Below are 24,016 nucleotides of genomic sequence, written 5' to 3' on the forward strand. Positions count from 1 at the left end.
AAGGTTGAATGAAAATTCCAGCAAAAGCCTAGGTTTTTTTATCTTATGTTCTTAATATCTTCACAAATAAAATACCCTTCCTGTCATTTATGCTGATAAGAGACATAATTCAAAAATTATGGTGCTTCTGAGATAACTCTTTTGGATCTCAACATATAATGTTCAAAAAAGATATAATTAAAAGTATGCAATCCAGATGGTGGGTGTACTATGCCTTCTACAAATCTGGACTTCCTAAGCAAGTCACCTAACACAGGGCAGCAGCAGAAATCCCTATGAACCTGGAAAACATGCCTAGGATTTATAGCAGAATGCTCATGAACATTTCATTGAAAAGACTGGCTTTGGTTGAAGAAATTTATAATACATCTTCAGAAGCACAAGTCATTGTAGCTACTGTGTTTGTGAAATTAGGACATGAGTGAGCAAGCAGCAATTGTGTGTGTCTGTAAGGAAACTCACAGCCTGCCTTTCAGAGGATGACTCATTTAAGATCTCTCAGATCAGAATTTCTGTCCCAAATTTGCCTTTCTTGGGCAAAAGGTGGCTTCTGCAACCTGTTATACCGTGTCTGCAGCTGTATTTATTCCTCTCCTCTAGTATGGAAGACAGGAAACACTGAGGCTCTGTGATGAAGTAACATTTTCCTTATTAACTTACATGGTGACACCAGATTCAATTCAAATTGATTTTCAGACAGGGTACATGACTGAGTGTTATACTACTTGTAATCAGTCATCACTGAATTGGATTTCCTAGGGCCAGTAGAGCATTGTGCAGGGCTATCATAATCACACACATAAAACTTAGATTTTGAGTCTGTTTTAAATAAAAAAATTGTTTTTTTTCACAACCAGGTGTCTTTCAGAACCACTGATGACTTTCAAGCTACACAAAGATTTCATTGTTGCTGTTAGTAAGTAAAAAGTAAAATGATAAATATACTTTCATAAAAGTAGTATTGTTTCTAACCCCTAATCTCCTCAGTCACTATCTTTACTTTTCTTCTTGCTCTAATGTGCAGCAATCCAGTCCTAAAAACAGAGAAGTCACACTAGATGAAGCTGTTCAGTGGTTTGTTCTGATCTTTTTAGTGGTTCTATGTGAGTGCCTTTTGCATGAAGTTTTGAACCCTCATTTAGATGTTTGTTTGTTTGTTTGTTTTATATAGATAATTCTTTTGTAACATTCATCCCTCTCATCTAGGGACCTTTATTTTCCTAGCTTGCCTTGAGAAATCAGAAAGGGCAAAAGTGAACTCCTTTTCCCAAATGGAGTAATTTGGGAAAAGGAGATAGCAGAGATCATTTTTCTAATGACTTCAGTTTAGAATTTGAAGATATTTCTCCATTTTCTCTTGTCTTTATAAAAAGAAAAGACACAAAATAATTTTAGCTATATTAATTTATATTTCTTAGATTAAATCTTAAGCTTCACTGAAATGGCACATCAAGTCAATACTGCCATTAATTTGTTGGTTCCAGTATTGATAGTAATTGCTTTAGGCGAGTTCCTTGAAATACAGATTTCACAGTGTAATAAATATAATCAAATTTTCTTCAGCATTTGAAAGCTAATTTTGTTTGACTCCTCTTAATGCATGTTTGTGTTAGCATACAGGCACTGATGCCATTTGTAGTCAGTTCTTAGAACATGTTCTGATTTATCAACAATTTGTTTTCTGTTTAATAGAGTCAGATGATCAGAACTACAGAGTTGAGGCAGTGCATGCACTTGTGCATAAATTACCAGAGAAGAACAGAGAGATGCTGGACATCCTTATTAAGCACTTGGTCAAGTAATTACTTTTTATTTTTCTCTTTGGTATTATTGTAAGATGCTATCATTTCTGCTTTAAATTTGTCAGTGTTGCCTAATCTGTTCTCTGTGTGGAAACAATGACACTTGAAATTACATTTGATTTCTGAAATGTTGTTCTCAACTTAACTGGAATAAGACTCTCTGTAGAAACAGAATAAAAACATTTAGTGTTACCAAGATGGCAAACTATGTTTTTAAAATAAACCTAGTCAATGTTTTCATTCATGCTTTTACTAGAGAACTTGTAACCAATTAAATAGAAGAAACATCTAACACTATGCCAAGGTTGATAGAAAACTGGTTTGAATCTGTATCAAAGTCCCAGAGTGTTTCAGGAATGAGATAGATGATATGATAGTTCCTGTTCTTCATGTTTGATCTTATTTTTCTCTCTAGTGAGTCTGAAGTGTAGTATCACTTGAAAGCACTAATTTGAAGTATTTTTATTTATAGTTTTGATATCTACATAGATGTCCAACTTTTGAATCTCCATTAATATTCCATTGATTTGTAATATTCAGATCAAAACATTTTGCATTTCTTTAAATTGGTGACCTTTTCTCTTCACAGAATTACACTTGGCATGTGCTGTGAGATAAAAAAGACAAGTATTTATTCTCTTAAGTTTCTGTACATCTCTGGTTAGTTTTTGCTGGTATTTGCTCAGTGCTTTTGAATATGTATTATTCTTTCTGATTTAGGATGCTGTATAGTACATCTATCAGTCATCTGGGAATGTGACAGTGAAACAGAAGTTGTTCAGCTAAGGCTCACATGACTCAGACATTTAGAAGACATGAGAAGAGTCCATTTTGTGTTCATTCAATTCACTACATCCCAGATGTTTTGCTTTTTTGATTACAGCTTGAGCTACAGGCTGCAGTAAGCTGTCTACAGTGAAACCTAAAGCAGTTTTGCTTTCTGTTATAGAAATGAGAACTTTGAACATTTCTTAGACAGGAAGTCATTTAGCAACTAGCATTATAACAAGCTGCTGTAAATGCATTCACTGCAAAGCCTGATTAGGCAGACCTTGCCTCTCCTTAGGAGAGGCAGATGGAAAAACAATTTCATAAGTTTCTTTACTCACAGAATTGTTTAATTAACTAAAAAATACAATACCTACTCCTTCGGAACCCTCAAAAATGTGAAATTATTTAATGAAGGATTAACAATTTTGTAAAAGCTGCTGCTCTGGAAGCTTCAAAATTAGAGGAATATATAAGCATAGGAACTGACTTATTATGAGTGCAATTACTGTTAGGCAAGGATTACTTTCTTCTTTTCCTTTTTTTCTCTTTATTCTCAGTGTGATCTCAGATGCAATTCCAAAGAAAAGCATACCTGTAGTATCCCCTTATTTAATTGTTCTCTTTAACTTTTGCTTTTCTCATCTTTGTCATGATTCTCATTTCATAGAGATGTAATCTTAATTTTACACTGAATGCCTTCAGTACTTTTCTTTCCAACATAAAATTCACCCCTTCTAATTTCCATATAATTTGCCAGCTGTTGTTTATGCTAGCAATTCTAATGAGACTGAATTTAAAATTAGTCTCTTGAGTGTATTAGCCATCTTCCTCCCTCATCTTTTTCCTATCACTGTGTGGAGATTTTTCAAAGAACAGATAAATGGCAGGTAAAGTGCCTAATTTTATGGAAATGGGAAAACTTGGGGAAAAAAATCCAACCTCCTGTTTTCATCATTCTTTTGTTGAAAATCCAATTTCAAAGTGCATAATTCCTTCCCTATATTTCTTTTAGCTGTTCAGTTCCTTTATAAATGCTTTTGCAGCAAAGTGAAAATACTTTAGCTCTGGGTTATAAAAGAAGGATAATGTTATTTTTTTTCTTGGTTCAAGTCTTTACATCTTTGCCTAGATTGACTTTTGTGTTACCGTGCAAATTTAAATAGGATCAGATGTGGGATGTAGATCATACTAGAAACAAACAAACAAAACTGGCAGAAAAGCTCCTAAGCATTCTAAAAAGCATCCTGGAGAGAGGTGATACTGCATGGATCCATAGTCAATAGCTAGGCAAACATGGCAAGTCTGGTGTTACTTTCACATGGGTAACTTATTTTTTGGTTTTTAAACCTGTCTAGTCAAATTATGTCTACTCTAAAGAATGAATCATTCTTTGGTATGATTTAACAACACAATGCTTTTCTGTGGTAGGCAGTTGGGAGTCTGCAGTCTGGCAGTACCACAAATGAAGAGATTCTGAGGAGAAAGCAATGGCATTTCCATGAATGCCCTACAGCTACCTGAAATGCATGATTACCTCAGCTTGTGTCAGTGATGCAGCTCAGCAGCAGTAGGAGTAGGTCAGGGGAAGGTGGCTATCAGAATGATCCATTTACAGCCCTGGGTTCTTTCTCTTTTGCAAGAAATGGAGCCTTTGAAATGCATTGTAGAACGCCCTTTCCTGCTGCAGTGTTATTGAATTCCCCATTTCTTTTATTAACCAAGCTCCCAAATTTGTAACCAAGGAAGCCCAAACACCAGACACACACTACCTTCTCTCTTATGCTATAAAATTGTAGTATTTGTGTAACAGACCTCTACAGTAACTGTGCAGCCCACAGCAGAGTAATATTGCAAAGGGAGGGGTGTTTTAAAGCTTTTTTATAGCATATCTAGAGCTGAGTTATTCAACATTCCAGTTTCATTAAAATAGTAGTGGACTTCCCAAAAGACCCTTAGTCATCTAAGATAAACATAAGATCTGTTTCAGAGAAAGTTAGATTAAGCTAAAAATGTGCTTTTACAGTGGAGTAATTTTCATGATATGGCTTCCAAATAATGATCTCTGCCAGTGTGTCTGTCTGAGGTAACATTTTGGAAAGTTTTGACATAACTTACTGAAGCAATATAAGAAATATGTAAGAAGATAGGCATTTGTTTTCCTGCAGTTTATAAGTGTGCTACCTCCTATACAAAACCCTTTCCTATATTTCTCCTACTGCTTGATGTAAATGGGGTGCTAAAATCTTCCTGTCCCAAATATTGAAGGGAATGTTTTATAGATTTTGCTATTTCTTAATTTTAAAGTTGCAAGAGTTATTTTAATTGCATAGGAAATGGCTAAAAAAGCTCAGCTTGACCATAGTGGCAGATGGCAGTGAGAAGGAAGAGGAAAATGGGACCCGGTGCCTCTTTAATAAGTTCCATTTGGTAACAGATTCAATAAGATTAGGCATTAAGGTGATTTTAAAATCCTGACTTGGCATAATATTCCTCAGAAATGAGGCAATAGGGCAGCTGTGACTGGGGAATAACTGGCAGTTGTTTCAAAGGATCTGTGATGATACAGTTTTTAACTGGCAAATCTTAGTAGTGAGTAGAGAAATGGGGCATTGATTATTACTGATTGAGATTTAACTGTCTGATAAATTATTGGGAAAACTAAGCTTTTATATTCTACATTAAAAAGAAAAAAAAAAAGCAGAAAAGGTAAAGTATGTGGTAACAGAATATACAGAAGTTAAAGGTTAATATATTTTAAAGCCAGATGTCATTATGATCATCTAATGTTATCTATCACACAGAAACAACAATTTCACTTTGTCCAGTGATCCCGTGTTTTCATCAAATTGATAAAGAGATCCTATTGCAAATTAAGTGTTTACAGTAACTAAGCTTCATTCCTTTACATGAACACTAAGGTATATGGCTATATATATATACATATATATACATATATATATCTGTTACCATACAGCATTTTCAGTGAATCCAGTTGAAAGAATGTAAGGACCTGTATAATCATTGGAGAGAGATAGTGCTTGCCCTAAGACTTCTAAAGTGTAGGTGTTCTGAATAGAGAACACCTGTGTAGAACTCCAAATACAGTTGCCTTTCCCTGTCAGGTGTATCAGGAACTGAAATACTACTCTAGGAGGACATACTCATTATCCATTAAGTTACTGCATTATTGGAGCCTTAATGGAAACATAGTAGTTGTACTACATTGTGTCTTGATTCTCATAATAAGTGGAAGCTTTAAAAATGTATTTTAAAGAGAGGCATGAACTTGGGATCTTGTAAAAGTAGTAGTCTTAGCAAGTTTTTGCCTGTTAAAATTATAGTTTCGCACAGCAATCAAATCACATATTGTTTGTGTTCATTTAAAGGGTATCATTGCACAGTCAACAAAATCTAATGACTGTATCCAACCTTGGTGTTATCTTTGGACCAACTCTGATGAGAGCACAAGAAGAAACCGTGGCTGCTATGATGAACATTAAGTTTCAGAATATCGTCGTTGAAATTCTGATAGAGCATTATGAAAAGGTAGAAAGAAATTATCTGTTTTGTTATGAAGTGGAACTAAGTTTCATTAGCATCATTAAGTCTTTAAGAATAAAGAGTCCAAAATGTGTAGGTCATTAATAGAAATAATAGCTTCTTCCCACTCCATGCTATGAATCTATATTCCTAGCAAGTCTTTCATGGCTGTGCAAGGTCCAGACCCAAGACATAATTTTCCATGCTTTAAAGGCATTGCTCTGAATCTTCAGTTGCTTTCTGAAGATTGATTCCTGAATCTAAAAGAAGAAAAAGAAGGTCATAATTTTGCTCCTGGCTGTTCCAGCTCTTTCTTGCTGCCAGTGTATGAAGGTTCACTCTGGGTGAATGCAGGGATTCCTCTCTGAGTGCATCAGATCAGAGTGTTTCTGGCCATTGCTGTCCTTAGGGGCTTTGTCAGCTGTATGGTGGTGATTAGTCACTAGAAGAGTTCAGAAGGACTTGAGCAGGAAATCTTACGCACTTGTTTTCAGTCACTACCATTGCTGGTATCAGCTTCACTGAGAGGCCTCTCCAGATTTTTTGTTTTAATTTTAAAGTATTGGATTTCAGAATTCAGCTGAATATTCAAGATGTCCTTTACTTATTTACTCAAAAGGAATTTTATTCTGGGGATCTTAGTTGAGCTATGTCATCTCCTCTGATGACTGACAAAACAAAGTGAAAAAACTTTGAATTTCTCTCATCACATACTACTCAGCTAAGGAGCAGTTCCCAGTCAATACCAAGATCCCCTGCACTGGCTGATCAGTAGGTGCTGACAGTACAGCTTGGTATCGTATTTCATAGGGACTCCTCAAAATGCCTATGAACCTGATAGATTTCATGGCTCTGATTGCAAAACATATATATTGCATTTTTCCAATACTGAATTTCTTCTCCAGAAAATCAGAGCTCATTCAGCACAAAGACTATGACTGCACAACCAGTCACTCCTGCTCTTTTTCTCTGTCTACAGATATGGTTTTATATTGATGTGCTACTCACTAGTGCTTACTACAGTTTTAATGTACTTTGAGAGCATCTCAAGATGTCCACCCAAGTATTTCCTACTGTGGAAGTACATTTGCTTTCTTCCACTTCTATGAATGGCACAAAGGTGTCTTTTCATGGTTTGCTTTGTCTTCTTTTGTGATTGCCCTATAGCTAGAAGGCCCAGAAATCCTTTCAGAGATGCCTTCTGGCATAGCATGGTAAAAAATTTGAGTTTTTTTCTGCAGCAATGAAGTGCAAAATTGACCAGTGGTAGCAGTGGTATGTAAAAGATAAGAACCAGGAGATGCCCTAAACGAAAAGTTGTTCCTCATTAAACTTGGCTTGTTTAGTCAAATAAAGCTTTCTGAAATCCACATTTGATTGTAATAAGTTATGACTGTGACGTATTTCTGTGATATATAAGAACTTTCTCTGGAACAGAGCAAAAAAAATCAACTTTGTCATAATATTTAAGAAAATATGTTACTTGTTGGAGAAGAGTCATTAGTAGGCACCTATTTTGTTTTACGATTTCAACTGTTAAGCTCTTCCTAACAAGAGATAGAAAATAAATCTATTTCAACAAATTAATACAGATATTAAGTACAGCTCAGTATTGTGGTTCTTGAGTTGTAAAATGAGATCAAAGGAAAGCTTATATTCTGTGCCTTTACTCTTTTGTAATGTATGAGACTATGATAATGGTAATTTCAAGCATAGTGGGGAGGAAAATAAATGGAATGAATAATGAAAGTGTAAGAGTACCTCTGTTCTTTAATGCCATTTTTTTCCTTTTTTTAATCATGCAGATATTTCACACTGCACCAGACCCCAATATTCCTCTTCCCCAGCCTCAGTCCCGATCAAGTTCAAGAAGAACAAGAGCAATTTGTCTCTCCACAGGCTCACGTAAACCCAAAGGAAGATACACACCATGTCTAGCAGATCCTGACAGTAAGTTTGTCATTCCATACTGGTTATCTTGCTTTGTATGTAATCTTTTAACTTGGCCTGTATGATATCCTATAGATGCTATATTCCAATGATCATAAGCATCAGCTTTTTAACCTCTGTGAGTCACAGCAGCACTCTTGACTGGCTGCATTCCTCACTTCTCATATGAGGAAGGATGTTTGGTTATAGCCAAGTCATGTGTTGCATACAGTGTTTAACATCAGTTAAACATTATATCCTCCTGTAACAAATGTAATTCAGTAAAGGATAGGAGATCAAAACCATCACTTGGCTTTTTTCACATGCATGAAACTGTGGTCATTGCTTCAAAGTCAGCCACTGCCTCAGCTGCCAAAACCACTGAAACTTTCTTAGGTTTTCTGGAATTCAAACAAACTCTAATATTCTAATATTACTCTAATATAAGGATGGACACAATTATATTGCAGGAAACAGAGGAAATCTATATGGGGTGAGAAAAGAGATACCGGTTTCATATGGTAGGGAATGATAAAAAATTATTGAAAATGCATCTAACAAAAAATGCATCAGCCAGTCTTGCAACTTTCAAGGGACTAATGCTCTGTAAATGGGCAACATGAGTCTTCAATTTGTAAATAAAAAAAGAGTTGTGTTCTTCGTGCAGGAAACCGCAGATTAATGAATTTGATAACAAGTAAGGTACAAAAGAGCTAAGAGTGGCATGAAAGAAATGTGCATGATTAGAAAATGCAGATCATGTTTTTCACCCTCTCTCCCTTCCCCTGCCTCCTCCCTAGGTGACTCGTACAGCAGTAGCCCCGACAGCACCCCCATGGGCAGCATCGAATCTCTGTCTTCTCACTCCTCCGAGCAGAACAGCACCACCAAGTGCACGCCCTCACAGCCAAGGGAGAAATCAGGAGGGATTCCATGGATTGCCTCTCCCTCTTCTTCTAACGGCCAGAAAAGTTCAGGCCTGTGGACTACAAGTCCAGAATCCTCATCAAAGGAGGATGCAACCAAAACAGATGTGGAATCAGACTGCCAAAGTGTAGCTTCTGTCACTGGACCAGAAAATGCCTCTCCACCAACAGACCTGACCAAAAAGAGTCCCTACAGTCTGTCTGGGCTGAAAAGGTCTTCAGCATCTTCCCTTAGATCAATTCCATCAGCTGAAGGTAATTTCCAAGGTCTTTTATCACATCAGTGTTAATTTATGTCTCAGAAAACAAGAGCTGGGTCTGAAAGCTAATGATACTCGTTAGTCTTGTTTGTTTGCTTGTTTTTAGTTTTTGTGGTATGTTTTTTCAGTTTTCAAACTGCTTCTGACATATTTCCATTGCTTATAGCCTGCACAGTTCACACAGCTTAAAAAAAATCTCTCAAATCTAGATCACTCTTTATCCTCCTACAAGTCAACCATAATTTGATACAGAATAATACTATAGATTAGAAATATTAATAATAGAGGTATTGTGCTTGTATTTTGGGATCTCTGTATTATGACAGTGTGTAAAGCTTTATTAAGCATTGGTTGGTCTTTGGCATAAGGAGGGAAGCAGATGCAGTTTTCATCTTGCAGAACATCCATGGAAACAAGGCAGCAATCCACTGATAAGTCACCTGGAAGAACACATGTGGACATGGTTTATATTCATTAAAAGGACTTCTTTTGTGTTCCTCACAGTCTGTAAACATGTAGATTTGCTTTATCAAGTTTCAGTAGCAATTGTTTAAGGCCAATCATGGTCATTTACTCCAAAGTGTATTTTTTAAACTGCATGAAGCTTTTGTGGATATCGAAATGTTAATTCATACAAATTATTGTGGTCTGATTTCACACTGTTTTCATCAGTTGACTTCCTGAGAACCATTTCCCTGTGATTTTTTTTTCAATTTTATGCAAAGTGCTGCTTTATAAATGCTTTTATTGTCACTTTTTAGTGATTGTACTATCTAGCCATGTAATTGCAATATTATTTTTTAGCCTTCTCAATTTTGGTGTCATTTCCTCATTCTTTCTGTTGATTTTTTTTTTCTCCTTGCTCTTAGTAAGTAGTTTCTCTACCTGTTTTGACTCCTAAAAAAAGAAAAAAAACCTTAACAACAACAGCACAACCTTTGCTTGGCACAGTTATACATATTTTGTAACAACTTCAAATCAGCTTTAATGTTCCCTATAATTTGATGTTTTCTTTAGGTAACAAAAGCTGCAGTGGATCTATACAGAGCTTATCTTCAGCAGATACCAAAGATACACTAAAGGCTCCACCAAACCCTGATTTGCCTCCCAAAATGTGCAGGAGATTAAGATTAGATACTGCATCCAGTAATGGCTATCAAAGACCAGGATCTGTGTAAGTCATTAAGGCCCTTTGGAGATTTGTGTTGTTACAGTATTGTGTATTATAAAGTGATTCCAGAAACGTTCATAAGTAATTGAAAAATTATGCATTATTACTTGATTTTAATATTTCTGTATTTGTTAATTATTTATCTAGTTTTGTTAAAATTGTAAACAAAGGAGATGGCACGAAGTCTGTTTAAGTCAGTTGAAATACTACCATTGACTTTATTAGACTGGAGACAAGGTAGAAATGTTTCCTAGGAAAATGATTAGTATTACTATCTCTGGTTCTTCTGGAATTTAATATTTCAGAAAATAGCAGAAATGCTATTTACTGTCTATGCTGTTATCTCGCAAAAAATCATCAGATTTTATTTGTGGAAGTCGAAAATAGGAGGAAGGAAAAAGAAAACAAAACAGACCTTCAGCTCTGAAGTGTCTTCAGTTGCTGCATGATAAATAGTTGATTTTCAACAGCTGGGGTTTGATTTGGTTTGTTTTTTGTTTAGTTTTATTTCTTTAATACTGAAAGGAAGATAGCTCTAAGCAATAGAGATTATGATTTAGCCTATTGAGATTTGGGTTGATAATGTTTCTCAGTGCTGTCAGAAGACTGAAAAGTCAGAATATCTCTGTCCCCATGAACAAGTATTTCCAGATCTGCAGAGCATCAAGAAGTTTTTCAAATACTGCAGGATATCATTCAGCCTCTCCACTTTGTATCTGGAAGGAATTACTGTAGTCATTTCACAGACTTCTGTGACTTACTTAAGCAGAGAATTCTGCACAGCTCAGAGTTCCAGCATGATAGTGATAGACTTTCAGTAAAAACGTTTCCAATAAATCTGTTGGCCATCCATGAATGTAGTTTTAAACACAACATGTTGAGGTTTCCACTGGTAACTCAGCATGGCACTGGAGCATGTGGAAGTCTGTTGCCCCAGTTAGGTTATGCCCTTAAAAAGTCTGGTAAATAGGGATGTAAATGAATAATTTAAAGAGAAGAAAATTCAAATGTGTCCATGTCTTTAGATGATTAGAAGTGAAACTAGTGTGTGTAGTGTAAAGCAAGGCTTTGCATTTCTTTTCAGAGTGGCTGCAAGAGCTCAGTTGTTCGAAAGTGCTGGTTCACTTAAACAAGTTTCTTCAGGACGGTAAGTGCTACAAACTGACATTCTGTAAAATCCTGTCTGTTTTGTTGGCTTCAGAGATTGAAGAGAAGTGTTGGAACTTTGTTCTGTGTCTTTTGGACAGCATCATGTGGCATGTGAAATTTTTTGGTTTACTGGGCTCATCCTTTCTTCAAAATAAAGCTAAATTTCACAAAGATTAGCAGCCAGTCTGGTTATTCTCTCACCTGAGGGAATAGTGAGAGAGGCTCAGGTCATCTGCTTAAGGACACAGATACAACAGAAAGTTACCAGTATTTAAATTACTATGAGGGTGCTGTATTTTCTCCATACAGCTGTTTGTATGGAATGGCTTCAGCAGAGTAGCAAACCTGCTGGTTTATGGTAATTTGCTCATATAGGCAGGTCTGGAATAACATCTACTCTAGAAAGTTCAAGATAACTTGATCAGGATTTCTGTCTTTACCATCACACCTTCCATGCCTCGGTGTCTGTCTGGAGAAACTGCTGACCTTTCTTCTTGGTAGTGTGCAGCAGAAACTATTGGCATTTTCTTCACAATTTTTTGCCTTTATTTCATTAATTTGATTCATTTTTATATTAAATGCATTTAGAATGTTCTAGTAAGCGTTTGTCTAGCAAGCAGTATCTTCTGTACATTACTACTTCCCTTACAATTAATAGACAAAGCAGATAAATAAATAGATGTATGAAAGCATCTGTCTCTCTTCTCACTGTCCCAACTTTTAAAATTCTTTGACAGAACAGAGATTTAGAGCATATAACTGCTTTACTCACTGATAAACCCACAACTTACCAGAAATGTTGAGCAATGAAAAAAAGATGTCAATCCATGAATCCAGAAGTAGTAGCCTAAAGTAGCACAGGTGTAAAGGAAGATGCCAACATGCTGAAATGTGTGGCCATGGAATGTGTCTGTCCTCTCTAGCAGATCTAGCAGGGGAGGAAAAGAAAAAGCTCTCCAGCAAAGGCCCACTGATTTTGTGAGAGAAGCAGCTTTCAGGAATCAAGGCTCTTGTTTTCTGTAGTACCATGAACTGTAAGATGAACAAAAAGGAGAGTGGCAGGGGAGGAAAGGGGTATGAAAAGATCAGGGCAATAATTTAAGGAAGAAAAGTATAAATGGAGGGTCTGGAATGTTCTTAAGCCAGTGCCCTAAGTTGAAAGCAATGACTCCTTCACTAGTCCTGCATCATTTCGTCTTCAGCACTGTTCCTTTTCCTATTTTGTATTACTTCCTTCTATCAAACTCTCCCCTGTTGTTCCTTCAGAGCCTGTACCACCTGTATCTGTATATAAAAAGCATGTAAAAAGCAAAAATCTGACAAAGGAAAAAGTAGCAGTTTGGTAATGGATGTGGAGAGGGGATAACAAAGCCAAAAACACTGAAAGGCTGAATAGCTCCTCTACTTCAGGCTTCATAAGAAGGCAGAAGTGCAACAGGAGCAAGGAAGATGGAAAATGAGAGGTTAGCAGGCAGAATGAGGAAGAAATCAGTAGTAGCTCAGCTGTTCTTATAGTGCTCCTTGAGTCTGAGTATGATTTTGCAATTCAGAACCAGCAATTATTTAGCTGCGTTTTATGAAGGCTGATTTAAAACTGTAGAACAGACTTTGTTGTTTTGGGGGTATTTTTGGCTCTGAAGTATGTAGAAATCATGGTAATTACAACTTGATCATGCAGTAGAAAGGCAGTGAATATATGCAGGACCAAGTATAAGGCAGAGAAACTATTTTTAAGCTGCCTGGTTTGATACCAGAAATACTCAACTCAAGACAGTGTTGAACTCTATGCATGGGAAATTTACCCTGTTAAGATAAATCTTAAGCTACTGCTTACCTATGCATTATGGAATGTAAGAAACTTCATCCCTGCTTGAGGCACCTGTTGCCTGTTGTGGTTTTTTGCACAGATGGCAGATCAAAAGTACCTGTATGGTTTTGCAGTCTCACATTGTTCTCTGTATTTCAGCAGGTAATGCTGCACTTGATATTCTATTGCCACAGTGGTCTGGTCCTACTGACTTCTTATATGCAGTGTTTGCAACCCTGCTTTCTGACTTTGTATGATGCAACAGGTCTCTAATGAGTTGTGTGTCCTCTTTTTTAATGCATTATTTGACCTGTTTTCTCTCCTTGCATACCTCAGTATATGCTTCTCTAACACGAAAGGGCTTTTCTAGTCAGACAAGAGACCACAGTACATGTGTTAGGATTGGACAAGGAAGACCAAAATTTAATGCCCTGTCCAGCCTGTGCTCTCTTTTTCCATCTACAGAGTTACTTTGACTTCTGTCTTCCTGTTTCCTGATTTGAAGTTTATTATTCATCAGTCACCCTTACTGTGGTATTAAGCTGCTGTGTACAGTGAAACCAGTCTCTCTCACTAATCTAGCATGCACTTGAAAAGGGTGAAGGAACTTTCTTCCCATTTTCACAAATGCTGCAGTTAGATAAGTCAGTCAGGCCTGAGGTCTGTTTATTTCAGCTGCTGTGCAGAAATGCACCGACACGTAATCCCTGAGTCTACATATGCTTGATTTTGATTTAGAGGTACACAGACAGTTAAGTCTCCTGAAGTGAGAAACTGCATTAGAAGAAGAATTTTCATTAGAAAAATGGGAAGGAGTAGATGACAGCAAAAGGCTCAACCTTTCAGCAGGATCTCTGGGTGCCAGGCTGGGACTTCACTAGGAGCAGACTGATGTTTTGAAGCCCTCTAGACCCATGCTTCCTTCCCAACTATATGATTAATATTCTTTTCCAGTCATTCTTTTTTTATTTGCATGCTATATTTTGCATCCTAAGCCACCTGGAATGCCTTGCTCAGACCAGACCAGTATGTTTTACTCAGGCTTTGTTTTGAGTCTTCCATCTCCAGGGCTCTATAAACCTTTCTTCTTCCTGTAGGATAATATTAACTGGTGAGTCATCTGAGAGAGATTCATATGTTTTTCCTCATTCATTTCTCTTCTGGCTTTGTCTTACTAGACTGAAAAGTCATTAGGGCAGGAGCATAGTTTTAAAGCTTGTTTATCTTTCAAAACAGTTATTATTACTATTATTATTATTATTATTAGAGCCTCAGGTACTGTTGACTGTGCATAGTCAAGCAAAAAAATTTATGATCTGATGTGTACTGATGTGACTGCTAGTATATTTATCATTATAGGCTCAAAACAACCATAATAGGTAGTAAGGAAATGGAAAATGCATTTTTCTCATCTGGAAGCTACCCAATAAGGTCATGGACAGAAGGAATTTCTAGGAAATGTGGATAACATTTTCTGAAGTTGCTTTTTTTTTTTCCTCTGCCCTAAACTACGTGACTCACACTCCTCTCAGGTTATTAGCATCATCTTAAAAGAACTGTAATAGATGATGGTGATGTTATCACGTGCTTTTTAACAGCCTTGTTTCTAGGGAGAGCAGCACTAACACCATCAGTAACAATGTCCATTTTTGTAATCACAAACAAAATGCCCAAGAACTTGCAAGCTCATTTCATGAGCAGTGCCTCCAGATGGATAGGGTTGAAGTGAGTAATAACAAATATGAGAACCTAAATAATCAAATCAAGTGTGAAAGCAATAACCAGGTGCTTGAAAATTGCTCCAGAATTATGAGTAAATATTCTTAAATCTTTCACTCATTATACCATCACAGATGATTTGTAGATAACTTTGGGGTGTAATTACACTGCCTCAGGAGCCAGGGTAGTGTGAAGAATCCAATCATTCATTAGCTTTTGAGAAACTGACTTCTTGTGTTTATCTGTGTAAATGTTAAGTACAGAGAACCTTCCTCTTTCCATAGGAGATGATTTTAGAGGTCTTTTCCAACCTTAGAAATTCTGTGATTGTATAATTCCAAGACAAGAGGCTGTCTTCTTGTCTGCTTTTATTTTTAAGGTAAACATCTTTGGATCAGATAAAATTGGAGGTCAAAAACAGAATAGCTTATTAGAAATTAGAGAACAGAGGAGAAAATTGCATTAATTTCTTAACTTTTTCTAAGAGCAATAAAAACAACTCATATTTCAAGAATGACTTAAGAAATTCTGCCTCATTTAAATATTGCCTTAAATGTCTTTTGTCACAGTATAACTCAGGTGTCCCATTGTTAAGATGGGAACCTGGCTTGATAGTCAAATTATTCAGATTTTAAATAATCCCTGTGATTTAGTAAATTCATTACCTACTACTTTATGTTCATTACAACTACAGCAATCTTCAACAGTTACTCTACCATTTTAGATGTGTAAAATCCATGATTATGCCACACAGGTGTATTGGGTTTGCATAACAAGGAGTCATGCAAGGGTCAACCCATCCCAACAGGCTGTTTTGTCATAGTGTTACTGATTTGGGTCAGGATAATTAGAACATTTGTAGTGCTCTCTGTAGGCTTTGAGGAAAAGGAAGATTAAATAATTTTAGTTAATGTGTGGCCTTCGGTAATGTTATCTAAGCTTCCTCTGTATAAACATTATTATGTGTAAACTTGTACAGATTAAATAGAGTAATGAATCAAGACACCTGTCTTGTCAAGTATAGATGGCAAACTCTTCACAACAGGAGGCACCAAGGAGTTCTTTTGGGAAAACTCTACTCAGAGCAGTCTACACCAGCCAGAGAGCAAGCTAACATTTAAGCAAAGTGAACAAACAGGGATCCAGTGCTCATCTTGTTTTAGTTAGCTGATGGGATGTAACCAGGATGACAGTACTAAAAATCGGAAATGTTTCCCTGAAAATGAACTGCCCCTTGGATATTATGCAATTCAAAATTCCTGATCTCCTCTGAAAATTTCATCCTGAGAATGTAACCCTTGAAGAGCTATTAGTTCTCTTAAGATGAAGGCAAAACATGCCATTTAGTCCAGTCATAAGTCAGAGAACCAACAGCAAAGTTTTTTATTCAGAGGTACAAATCATCTCTGGAAGACTCTCACGTAAAAACTTCAGAATATGTCCATCCACTCTCATACCCTTTAAAGGTTCAAATGAATGATGATAATGCTTATGATGTGGCCCTGTTAATTAATCTATCATGCACCTCTTTTATCTCACTATTTTAGGAGAAAGACTTGATAGATTACATGCCGCTTGCATATACACACTCTCAAAAAGTATGCAGAAAATTTTAAACTTTGCCACAGGTCACATACTGAGTCATTGAAATAAATCCTGGCTAGAAGGAAACCTCAGCTGGCAATTCCCCATTACACCACACAAAGGTGAAATAATCAACAAGTTCATCTTTACTGAGTGGTGTGGGTTTAAAAAATTCAGAAAAATTGGTGGCTCATGTAAAATTGTTCTGAGTGTGTAAGTTAAAGTCAAGGTATTAGGTGAAGTGCAGGAATCTAAAGAGAACTCCTAATTTCAATCTTCGTGTTCAAACCTTCATTTTGTACTTTGCAGAATCATAGTGCCAGACCCCAAGAGGGAACTTTTCCTGTCCTCTTTCTCTGGGACAGAATCATTACTCCTTTATGTCTCATGTTTACTTTCTAAGTATTATTTTCCTCGGTGGACCTATTAGCAATAGTTTCTCACAGGTCAAGTTTTTAGATCTTTAATGACTTGATGATCACTTTTGAATTTGCCTCTAGGCAATTCATGGCTTGCTTCAAAAAGATGCTCATTTCAGTACTTATTTGAATGACAGCTTCATTTTAAAAGTTCCAAATTATTTTCCTCTTTAAATATCCAAGTGGGATAGATCTCTCTTTTCTGTAGTAACATGCTTGTTAACTCTAGGAAGCTTGAAGTTATTATCTGCTATAGTTCTACTCCTCTGAACTGCTGTGTAACCAGTCATTATCATACAGCTTTTGTACATCTGCTTATTCCTATATTTCCCGGGTTTTAATTTCCTTTGTACCTTTTTCCTTGTTATCTCATTTATTGCAAGCCTGTATTTTTTTTTTTTCTTTCAGACAAGCAAAAGCCATGTATTCCTGTAAGGCTGAGCATAGTCATGAGCTGTCTTTCCCACAAGGGGCAATATTTTCCAATGGTAAGGTTTGTTTTACATGGCCTTACATATTAAAAAAGAACCTATGAAAAACTGAACCGTATCACAAAATGGGGACATAATTTCCTTTTTAGCTCTCAGGTTTTGCCCTGAGTTTTCAATTGCTCTTGAATAAATACCATCTAAATAAATATATGTAGCATGTACGGGATTTTTAACAGTGTTAAAATTTGTCTATGTTTTTTTGCAGTGTATCCATCAGTGGAACCAGGCTGGTTAAAGGCAACTTATGAAGGCAAAACAGGACTAGTTCCTGAGAATTATGTTGTCTTCCTCTAGTAATCTTTAGTGGACAGCAATATCTTCATGGTATCCATGGAAACAAATAATAAGCACTATGATTTTTATCTGACACAGATATGGGATCAGCCCCTTAGCTGAGTGGTAGATTTCCTTCAGATGCTGCAGCTGCAGGTTACAGAGCTCCCTGCCAACGGAACAGAATGTGATGAAACAGTTAACAGTTTCTGTGCTGAGGACGGTACTCTGTTTAAATAACTTCCATTGTTTGAAAAGGGTTGTTCTGTTCTTCCTTTATGGGTAAGGAACACTAGAGCAAGAAAATAAAAAAATAAGTTGCTATTTAGCTGCAGACTTTCAGGTCCGAGGATGTTGCTCACAGAAATGTGAAATTCAGAGGCAGTGCACTCTATGACATTTCTTGTAATCTTTGGTTTTTAATACGGAAAATCGTGGACTTTTTCATAATGTAAGTACTACTTCTATTGTGATCTGAATTCTCCCTTAGAAAACTTGATTCTAAAATTGATCCTAATCATTTCACATAAGAAATTGCTTTACTGTAAATCAGAAGTTGGGACTTCTGTTAGTCATGGAGTTACAATATGGTATTGAATTTATACAGCTGATAGAATCAGTTTATACACTGCCTGCAGAGTGAATGCTCATTCAAAATGGGATATGTTTAATGAATGTTTCATTCAAATACTTAGTAGATTTCTTTCCTACTTTCTGTATCAACATAGATAATATTAACAACTTTTATTTCAATGATAACCATCATCTGGAAGATATTCTCTCTGTGTCCCAGAACATCTGTAGAAAACAAGGAGATGCTGAATCTGGACTGATTGGTAGTCGTGTGAAGTGAGCAGTGAAAAACAGCAGTATGTTTTGCAACCTAAAATAAATTGTAACTCATTCTTTTTTCATTGCAAGTAAGCCAAATGACCTGTGAACTAGCCAATTTTATAAGCTATGAATGCTAAAATCTCCATGTAGCAATAAAACTACTTAGTGTTGTTTCTCCTGACTTCTGCTAAAATATTTGACAAAGATTCTCTCTGTCCACGGAATAAAAAATCCTTACTTTTCAAAGGTGTTGAAAAGACCTATTGATTGCTCCTGGTAGGACTGAAAAGAAAAAAATAAGTAAATAAAACCAAGTCAAAGAAAACCCCAGAGACCATAAGTAGCTTTCTCAATCTGAGCAGTTTTCTTGTACACCTTGAGGGAAAACATGCACTAGTTGCTTGGCTACTTACCATTCCTGATTGGAAACCAGGACATTTAACCTCCATCTTAGTATTTCTTCAACATCAGTGCTTCCAAAAGTGTTCACTGGTTCATAGAACTATCTAGGCTTAGTTTCATAGATCTGTCAAAGCTCAGTTCTTTCTTCAGTAGCAGAAATCAACATACAAATCATCTGTTGATTTCTAAACTGTACACTGCTTGAAGAAAGTTCAAGGAAGAGGTGTGGTTAGGGCTAAAAACATCAGTAATATTTTACTTTCCGCTTTTTTCTTTCCATAGCCTTTTCTTATTTAAATTGAAAAGTAAGATTCATTGCCAATACAAAGTAGCACATCAGAACTTTCTTTACTTATATGTAGTGCATGAAGTCTTCAGAACAATTGCTGGATTTCAGGCTGGTGGCAGAATCCTGCAGGACCTTTCTCCTCACTAATTCAATTATTGAGTGATGATCAGAGAAAGAGAGTTGCTCAAAGAACATCCTTCCAAAAATTGTTTTTTCATAAGGGGAGTCTGAGTAAGATTGGCTGCAGGCAGTTGAGGACAGACCCCATGAATTAGTGACTGAGTGACCTGGGTTCTTTCTTCACCCTGAACAGTTTTATTAATCCCAAAACGTGTTTCACTTCATCTTAAATCCAGACTCTGCCCAGTGCATTGTGATGAAGGGTTGTTCCAGATAGCACTGGCAGTGAAGGCAGACTTGTGTGTGCTCATCTAATTTGCCCAGAGCAGATGTGGAAGGAAGTGAAGGTCTTCTGCCAGTTGAATCTTTCTTAATTTTAAGGAAAGCCAAGTTTTCTTAGTCTAAGCTATGCCTGAGACTGCCATTGCCCTGAGAAGACCAACATGGTTTTGGTTGTGGGTTTGCTGTATTTTGCAATAAAAAAATTGTAGGCTGTCAAAAGGTTTGCCTCTGGTGACCTTCCCAGGAAAAGTGCTGCTGCAGGCCAAAAGGAGCAGAAAGGGAAGCAGAACTTTGAGCAGAGGCTGAGAGCCCAGCACATCTCACACAGGCAGAAAAATGCAGTGATCAGGGGGAAAAATCCCAGCTTCTGTCTCTTGCATGGGATCAGTAGCAAACCTGTATTGATGACTCCTCATATTTCTTAAGGGCAATTTAATTGTTGTGAAATTCTTGAGGAATTGTGGAACAGAAAATGTAAAAAATGTTTGCTCTTACTTGCTTTGTTCTAGACTGATATAAAAATAAGTGGGGAAAAAACCCTAAGCTTAGGTAATTTCAAATTCCCTGTATGTGTCTCACAATTCTCCAGTATTGTGTTTTGAAAGCAACTGATCTGAGTGCAAGCTAGAGAAGTCAAAGATGCCAAGTTCATTAAAAATTTTGTAAAACTGCCAAGTTCAGTTACAGATTAGGCAAGTAGAGCCTATGAGGGCTGAGGAGAAGGTTTTAGAAAGACCTGGAGGAATTCCTGTGGAGGAGAGGTGTTTCATGTGTTCCCACGCATTCATCTCACATTAGACCAAAATTAGGATTGGAGAAGACAACTTCATAAGAAACTGGATTCCATTCATGTGCTCCTCACCAAACAAATCTGTGTTTTCCTCTGTAATGCTCTGCAGCTTTGTCCAGCCCTACTCCCGAACTAGCCTGAAATCATTTTTAGTCATTTAGCTTTAAAGTGGCATTTCAATCTGAAAAGGTTATGCCCATTCTTACTTACTGTTAACCACTCACTCTCCAGGGGTAGGGGTTTTCATTTTTGGAACTTTGTGTTTTTTCTTGCACTCTCCTCTGCAGCAGGTAGTAGCACTTTGTGTAGGGTCTCACTGCTGGGTTGTGGGTGCCCCAGCCCTTCCCTGCCTTTAAAGAGGGAGTTGGGCTCTACCAGAAGCTGAACAGTGAAGCAGAAAGCTGAGTTAGTAGGGGTGCAAAGACTGAAGTGAGGTAGGGGGCAGCACCAAAGCTTCTCAAATGATGATACTCTCAGGCCTGACCAAAAATCTTTTCTGACAATAGCAAAGAATCAGAAATCCATATTACATTTAAATGGAGATATAGTATTTTGATAATGCCTTACCAGAAAATTAGGCAATCTGAATTAAATTAGTTCACAGTAGTGATTTACTATTCTTCGTGGAAATCAGACTCACTCTACAAGCAAAGGTTAAACACTTTTTAAAATTATTATTATTATTATTATTATTGTTATTATTGTTATTATTACTATCCTTCCTAAAAGGATGCAGCAGGTTTGTTCCAAATATCACTGTAGAACTCAAGGTAGATGATACATTGTTGTTGTTGTTGTTTGTCTTGTAGAAATAATGTCTGTACCCACAACATATAATTAGCCGTTTTTTCTTTGTTAAACTTTTTGATACATGTTGCAGCACAACATGAATCAGATTAATAGTGTGAAGGATATATTGTATGATAGATATGTAAAGTATATTAATATTCTATATTCACACTTTTTGTTAATGATGATAAAGATTACATTTTTTGTGTGTAATTCCTTTGAGTTCAGTATTAAAATGTCCTTGCCATATTTTGGCCTTTAGAGTTATATGTAACAAAACTGTTAAATTAAACCATTGTTATCACTTATGTCTCTAACTAATCAATAATGTTCATTGTACAATTATTTCTGGAAAAAAAAGATGCACAGATTTGCTGACCAGCACTATTCTATGATAGTAATAGTAACTTATTTTCCTTTTATATATTTTCTGGTGCTAATCTCTATTCTTTGCCTGTAATTGGATTGAATTGTAATGTGCCTTTAGGAAAGACATGTTAGGAGAGGAAAAGCTGTAAAATTCTGCAGTTCAGAACAGTAATTACAACAACAAAAAAAAGCACTGTATGGTAGTAATTGAATTTTTTTTGTTGTTAACTTTTCTCCCCTGGCCTATTTTCTACTTAATAGGATTGCATCAGAATAAATAATGAAACTAAAAAGCACATTGTTCTTGATATTTCTTTTCCTAAGGCAGAAGGTTGTGCAATTTTGGCTTGAGCAGCAAGAAGAGAAATCCCAGTTGGGGAGCACATCCTTCAGATTGGGATGGATCTTCTCCACTGATGGAAAGTCTCAAAGTTCTAGTGAAGTCAAAGACAGACCTTTGACAATTTATAGTGAAGGTTTGCTGGCCAGAAGCCCCTGGAAAGGAGGTGGAATATTCTGCTAATGTGATCATCTCTGATCCAGCTTGGCGTTGTCCTTTGCTTCAGCAGAGAGGCCTGGATGAATTGTTCAGTGGCCAGAGATCAAAGCCATAGGCAACCCTAGTCTCTCTCTGGCTGATCACAGAGCCCTGAAGATGCTGCTGCTGCTGCAGCCATCCAGCTCCTGCTCCTGTTTAAGTCCACTGTCAGCCAGGCAGTGTCTGTACCCATTGGGAGGTCTCTTCTTTTTTTGTTTAAGATTTTGCATGGGCTTTGGGAGTTTGCTTTGTTTTGGTTTAGTAACATGCTTGGTATCCAAATTCAGTCTCTGAGGAGCTCTTTAATTGTCCTGTGTGTGGCAGTGTTTAATAAGCCATCAGATTGTTCTTGTTGTTTTAAGTGTAGAGCACAGTGCTCCAACCCTTGGACACCTCAGCTGAAAGCTGTTTTGCCTCTGAGCTTTCTGCAAGTGTTTTATTGGGAGTTGTCATCAAAGCTCTGGCACTAAAGATAGCACCATTATCTCTGCAAGAGTTTCTGTTGGAGCAAAGGGCAGAACAGCTGAACAGGGCACGTGGATAGTTTCAATTTTCAATCATATTTATGGCAATTTTGGAGGTATTAGAGTTTATAGGGGTTACTTTAGATACTATATGGTATTTTAATCGGAAAATATATACAATCAATAACTATATCTATTTAATAAAGTCCTACTAAATTATCTTATTGAACTCTCTGTTTATTTTGTAGTGTGGTTTCAATAATTATCTGCACTCTGTATATATCTACATGTAAATAACTAGCATGACATGCATAAGCTGACTTCGCAGACATAATTCTATGTTGTACTTTACACTGTATTTCAAAAATTTGAAATTTTTTTTTTCAAAATAAAAATCCTTTATACACAAACTGGTTTTTTATTTGTTTTAAATTTGGGCTCTGGTTCAGCTTTTTCTTTTTTCTAAGTAATAACACTTTGGTTCTACTTCTATCCATACTGGCATTTTAGAGTAACATTTCAGCCCTGAGGATGCTTTACGTAGAAGGGCATTCGAATACCAGACAATAGTCTGTCATACACTGTCCTGATCATGTGGAAGTCTCCAAAGATGTGGCTTTTGAGGAAAAGAAAAGGACAGCTTTGGATGTTAGGTAGCAAGAAGCAGAGCCCTGGCGAGGCAGAATCTCGCTGATCAGGTCTTTGCCTCTGGAATTCAGCAGGTGGATGGGCTCAAGGGAGGGCCTTCCATGGCTCCATTCCAACAGCATTGCCAGTGGGGGAAGCAAGGGAGTGCAGTGGCCTCTGCAAGTTCCCTTGTATGTCCTCCCCAGCACCTCTCCAAGACTTTTTGCCTCAGTTTTTATAGCCCACGGGCTGGAGTTACAGCTGTGCCCCAGGCAAATGGAGCTGTGAGATGGCCTGCTTTGCTTTTCTCTGAAGGAACTCACCAGAAACTCGGGAGACTTTAATATCCCTGAAACAATTAGGCTTTGTTATGATACAGACTGAAAAAACTGTGTTTCTTAAACAAGATGAAACCAGCCAGCTGATAAACTCTTTCCCTGTTCACTGTGCTTGGGCTTGGTCAGTGCAGAATACTGCAGAAGGCCAGGGAGGATGAATACTGCTCCTGCATCCATGGCTGCCTGCTGCCAGCTCCTGCCCCTGGCACGCTCAGGCTGCTGTGCCTCCTGCCTGCCAGCCTCCTTCTGTGCAGGCACTGTGCCACAGCTCTGCCCAGGGGCACTTCAGAGACAGACAGAAACAAAACACCAGTACCCTGGCTGTAAGTAAAA

General features: G+C 37.1%; 1 protein-coding gene across 2 annotated transcripts in view; it reads left to right on the plus strand.

Annotated features, from left to right (window-relative positions):
- Positions 1-23,128, plus strand: part of ARHGAP42 (Rho GTPase activating protein 42) — a 142,497-nt gene extending 119,369 nt beyond the window's left edge. For both annotated transcript variants that reach the window (XM_059838601.1, XM_059838602.1), the window contains 9 exons: positions 858-916; positions 1,693-1,798; positions 5,960-6,119; positions 7,919-8,063; positions 8,843-9,223; positions 10,246-10,402; positions 11,484-11,546; positions 17,486-17,565; positions 17,774-23,128. In XM_059838601.1, coding sequence (XP_059694584.1) covers positions 858-916; positions 1,693-1,798; positions 5,960-6,119; positions 7,919-8,063; positions 8,843-9,223; positions 10,246-10,402; positions 11,484-11,546; positions 17,486-17,565; positions 17,774-17,862 — 1,240 coding nt within the window. In that variant the 3' untranslated portion in view covers positions 17,863-23,128. The remainder of the gene's footprint in view (positions 1-857; positions 917-1,692; positions 1,799-5,959; positions 6,120-7,918; positions 8,064-8,842; positions 9,224-10,245; positions 10,403-11,483; positions 11,547-17,485; positions 17,566-17,773) is intronic.
- The last annotated feature ends 888 nt before the right edge of the window (positions 23,129-24,016 follow it).

Source organism: Haemorhous mexicanus, chromosome 2 (genome assembly GCF_027477595.1).
Source record: "Haemorhous mexicanus isolate bHaeMex1 chromosome 2, bHaeMex1.pri, whole genome shotgun sequence".
Classification (NCBI taxonomy): domain Eukaryota; kingdom Metazoa; phylum Chordata; class Aves; order Passeriformes; family Fringillidae; genus Haemorhous; species Haemorhous mexicanus.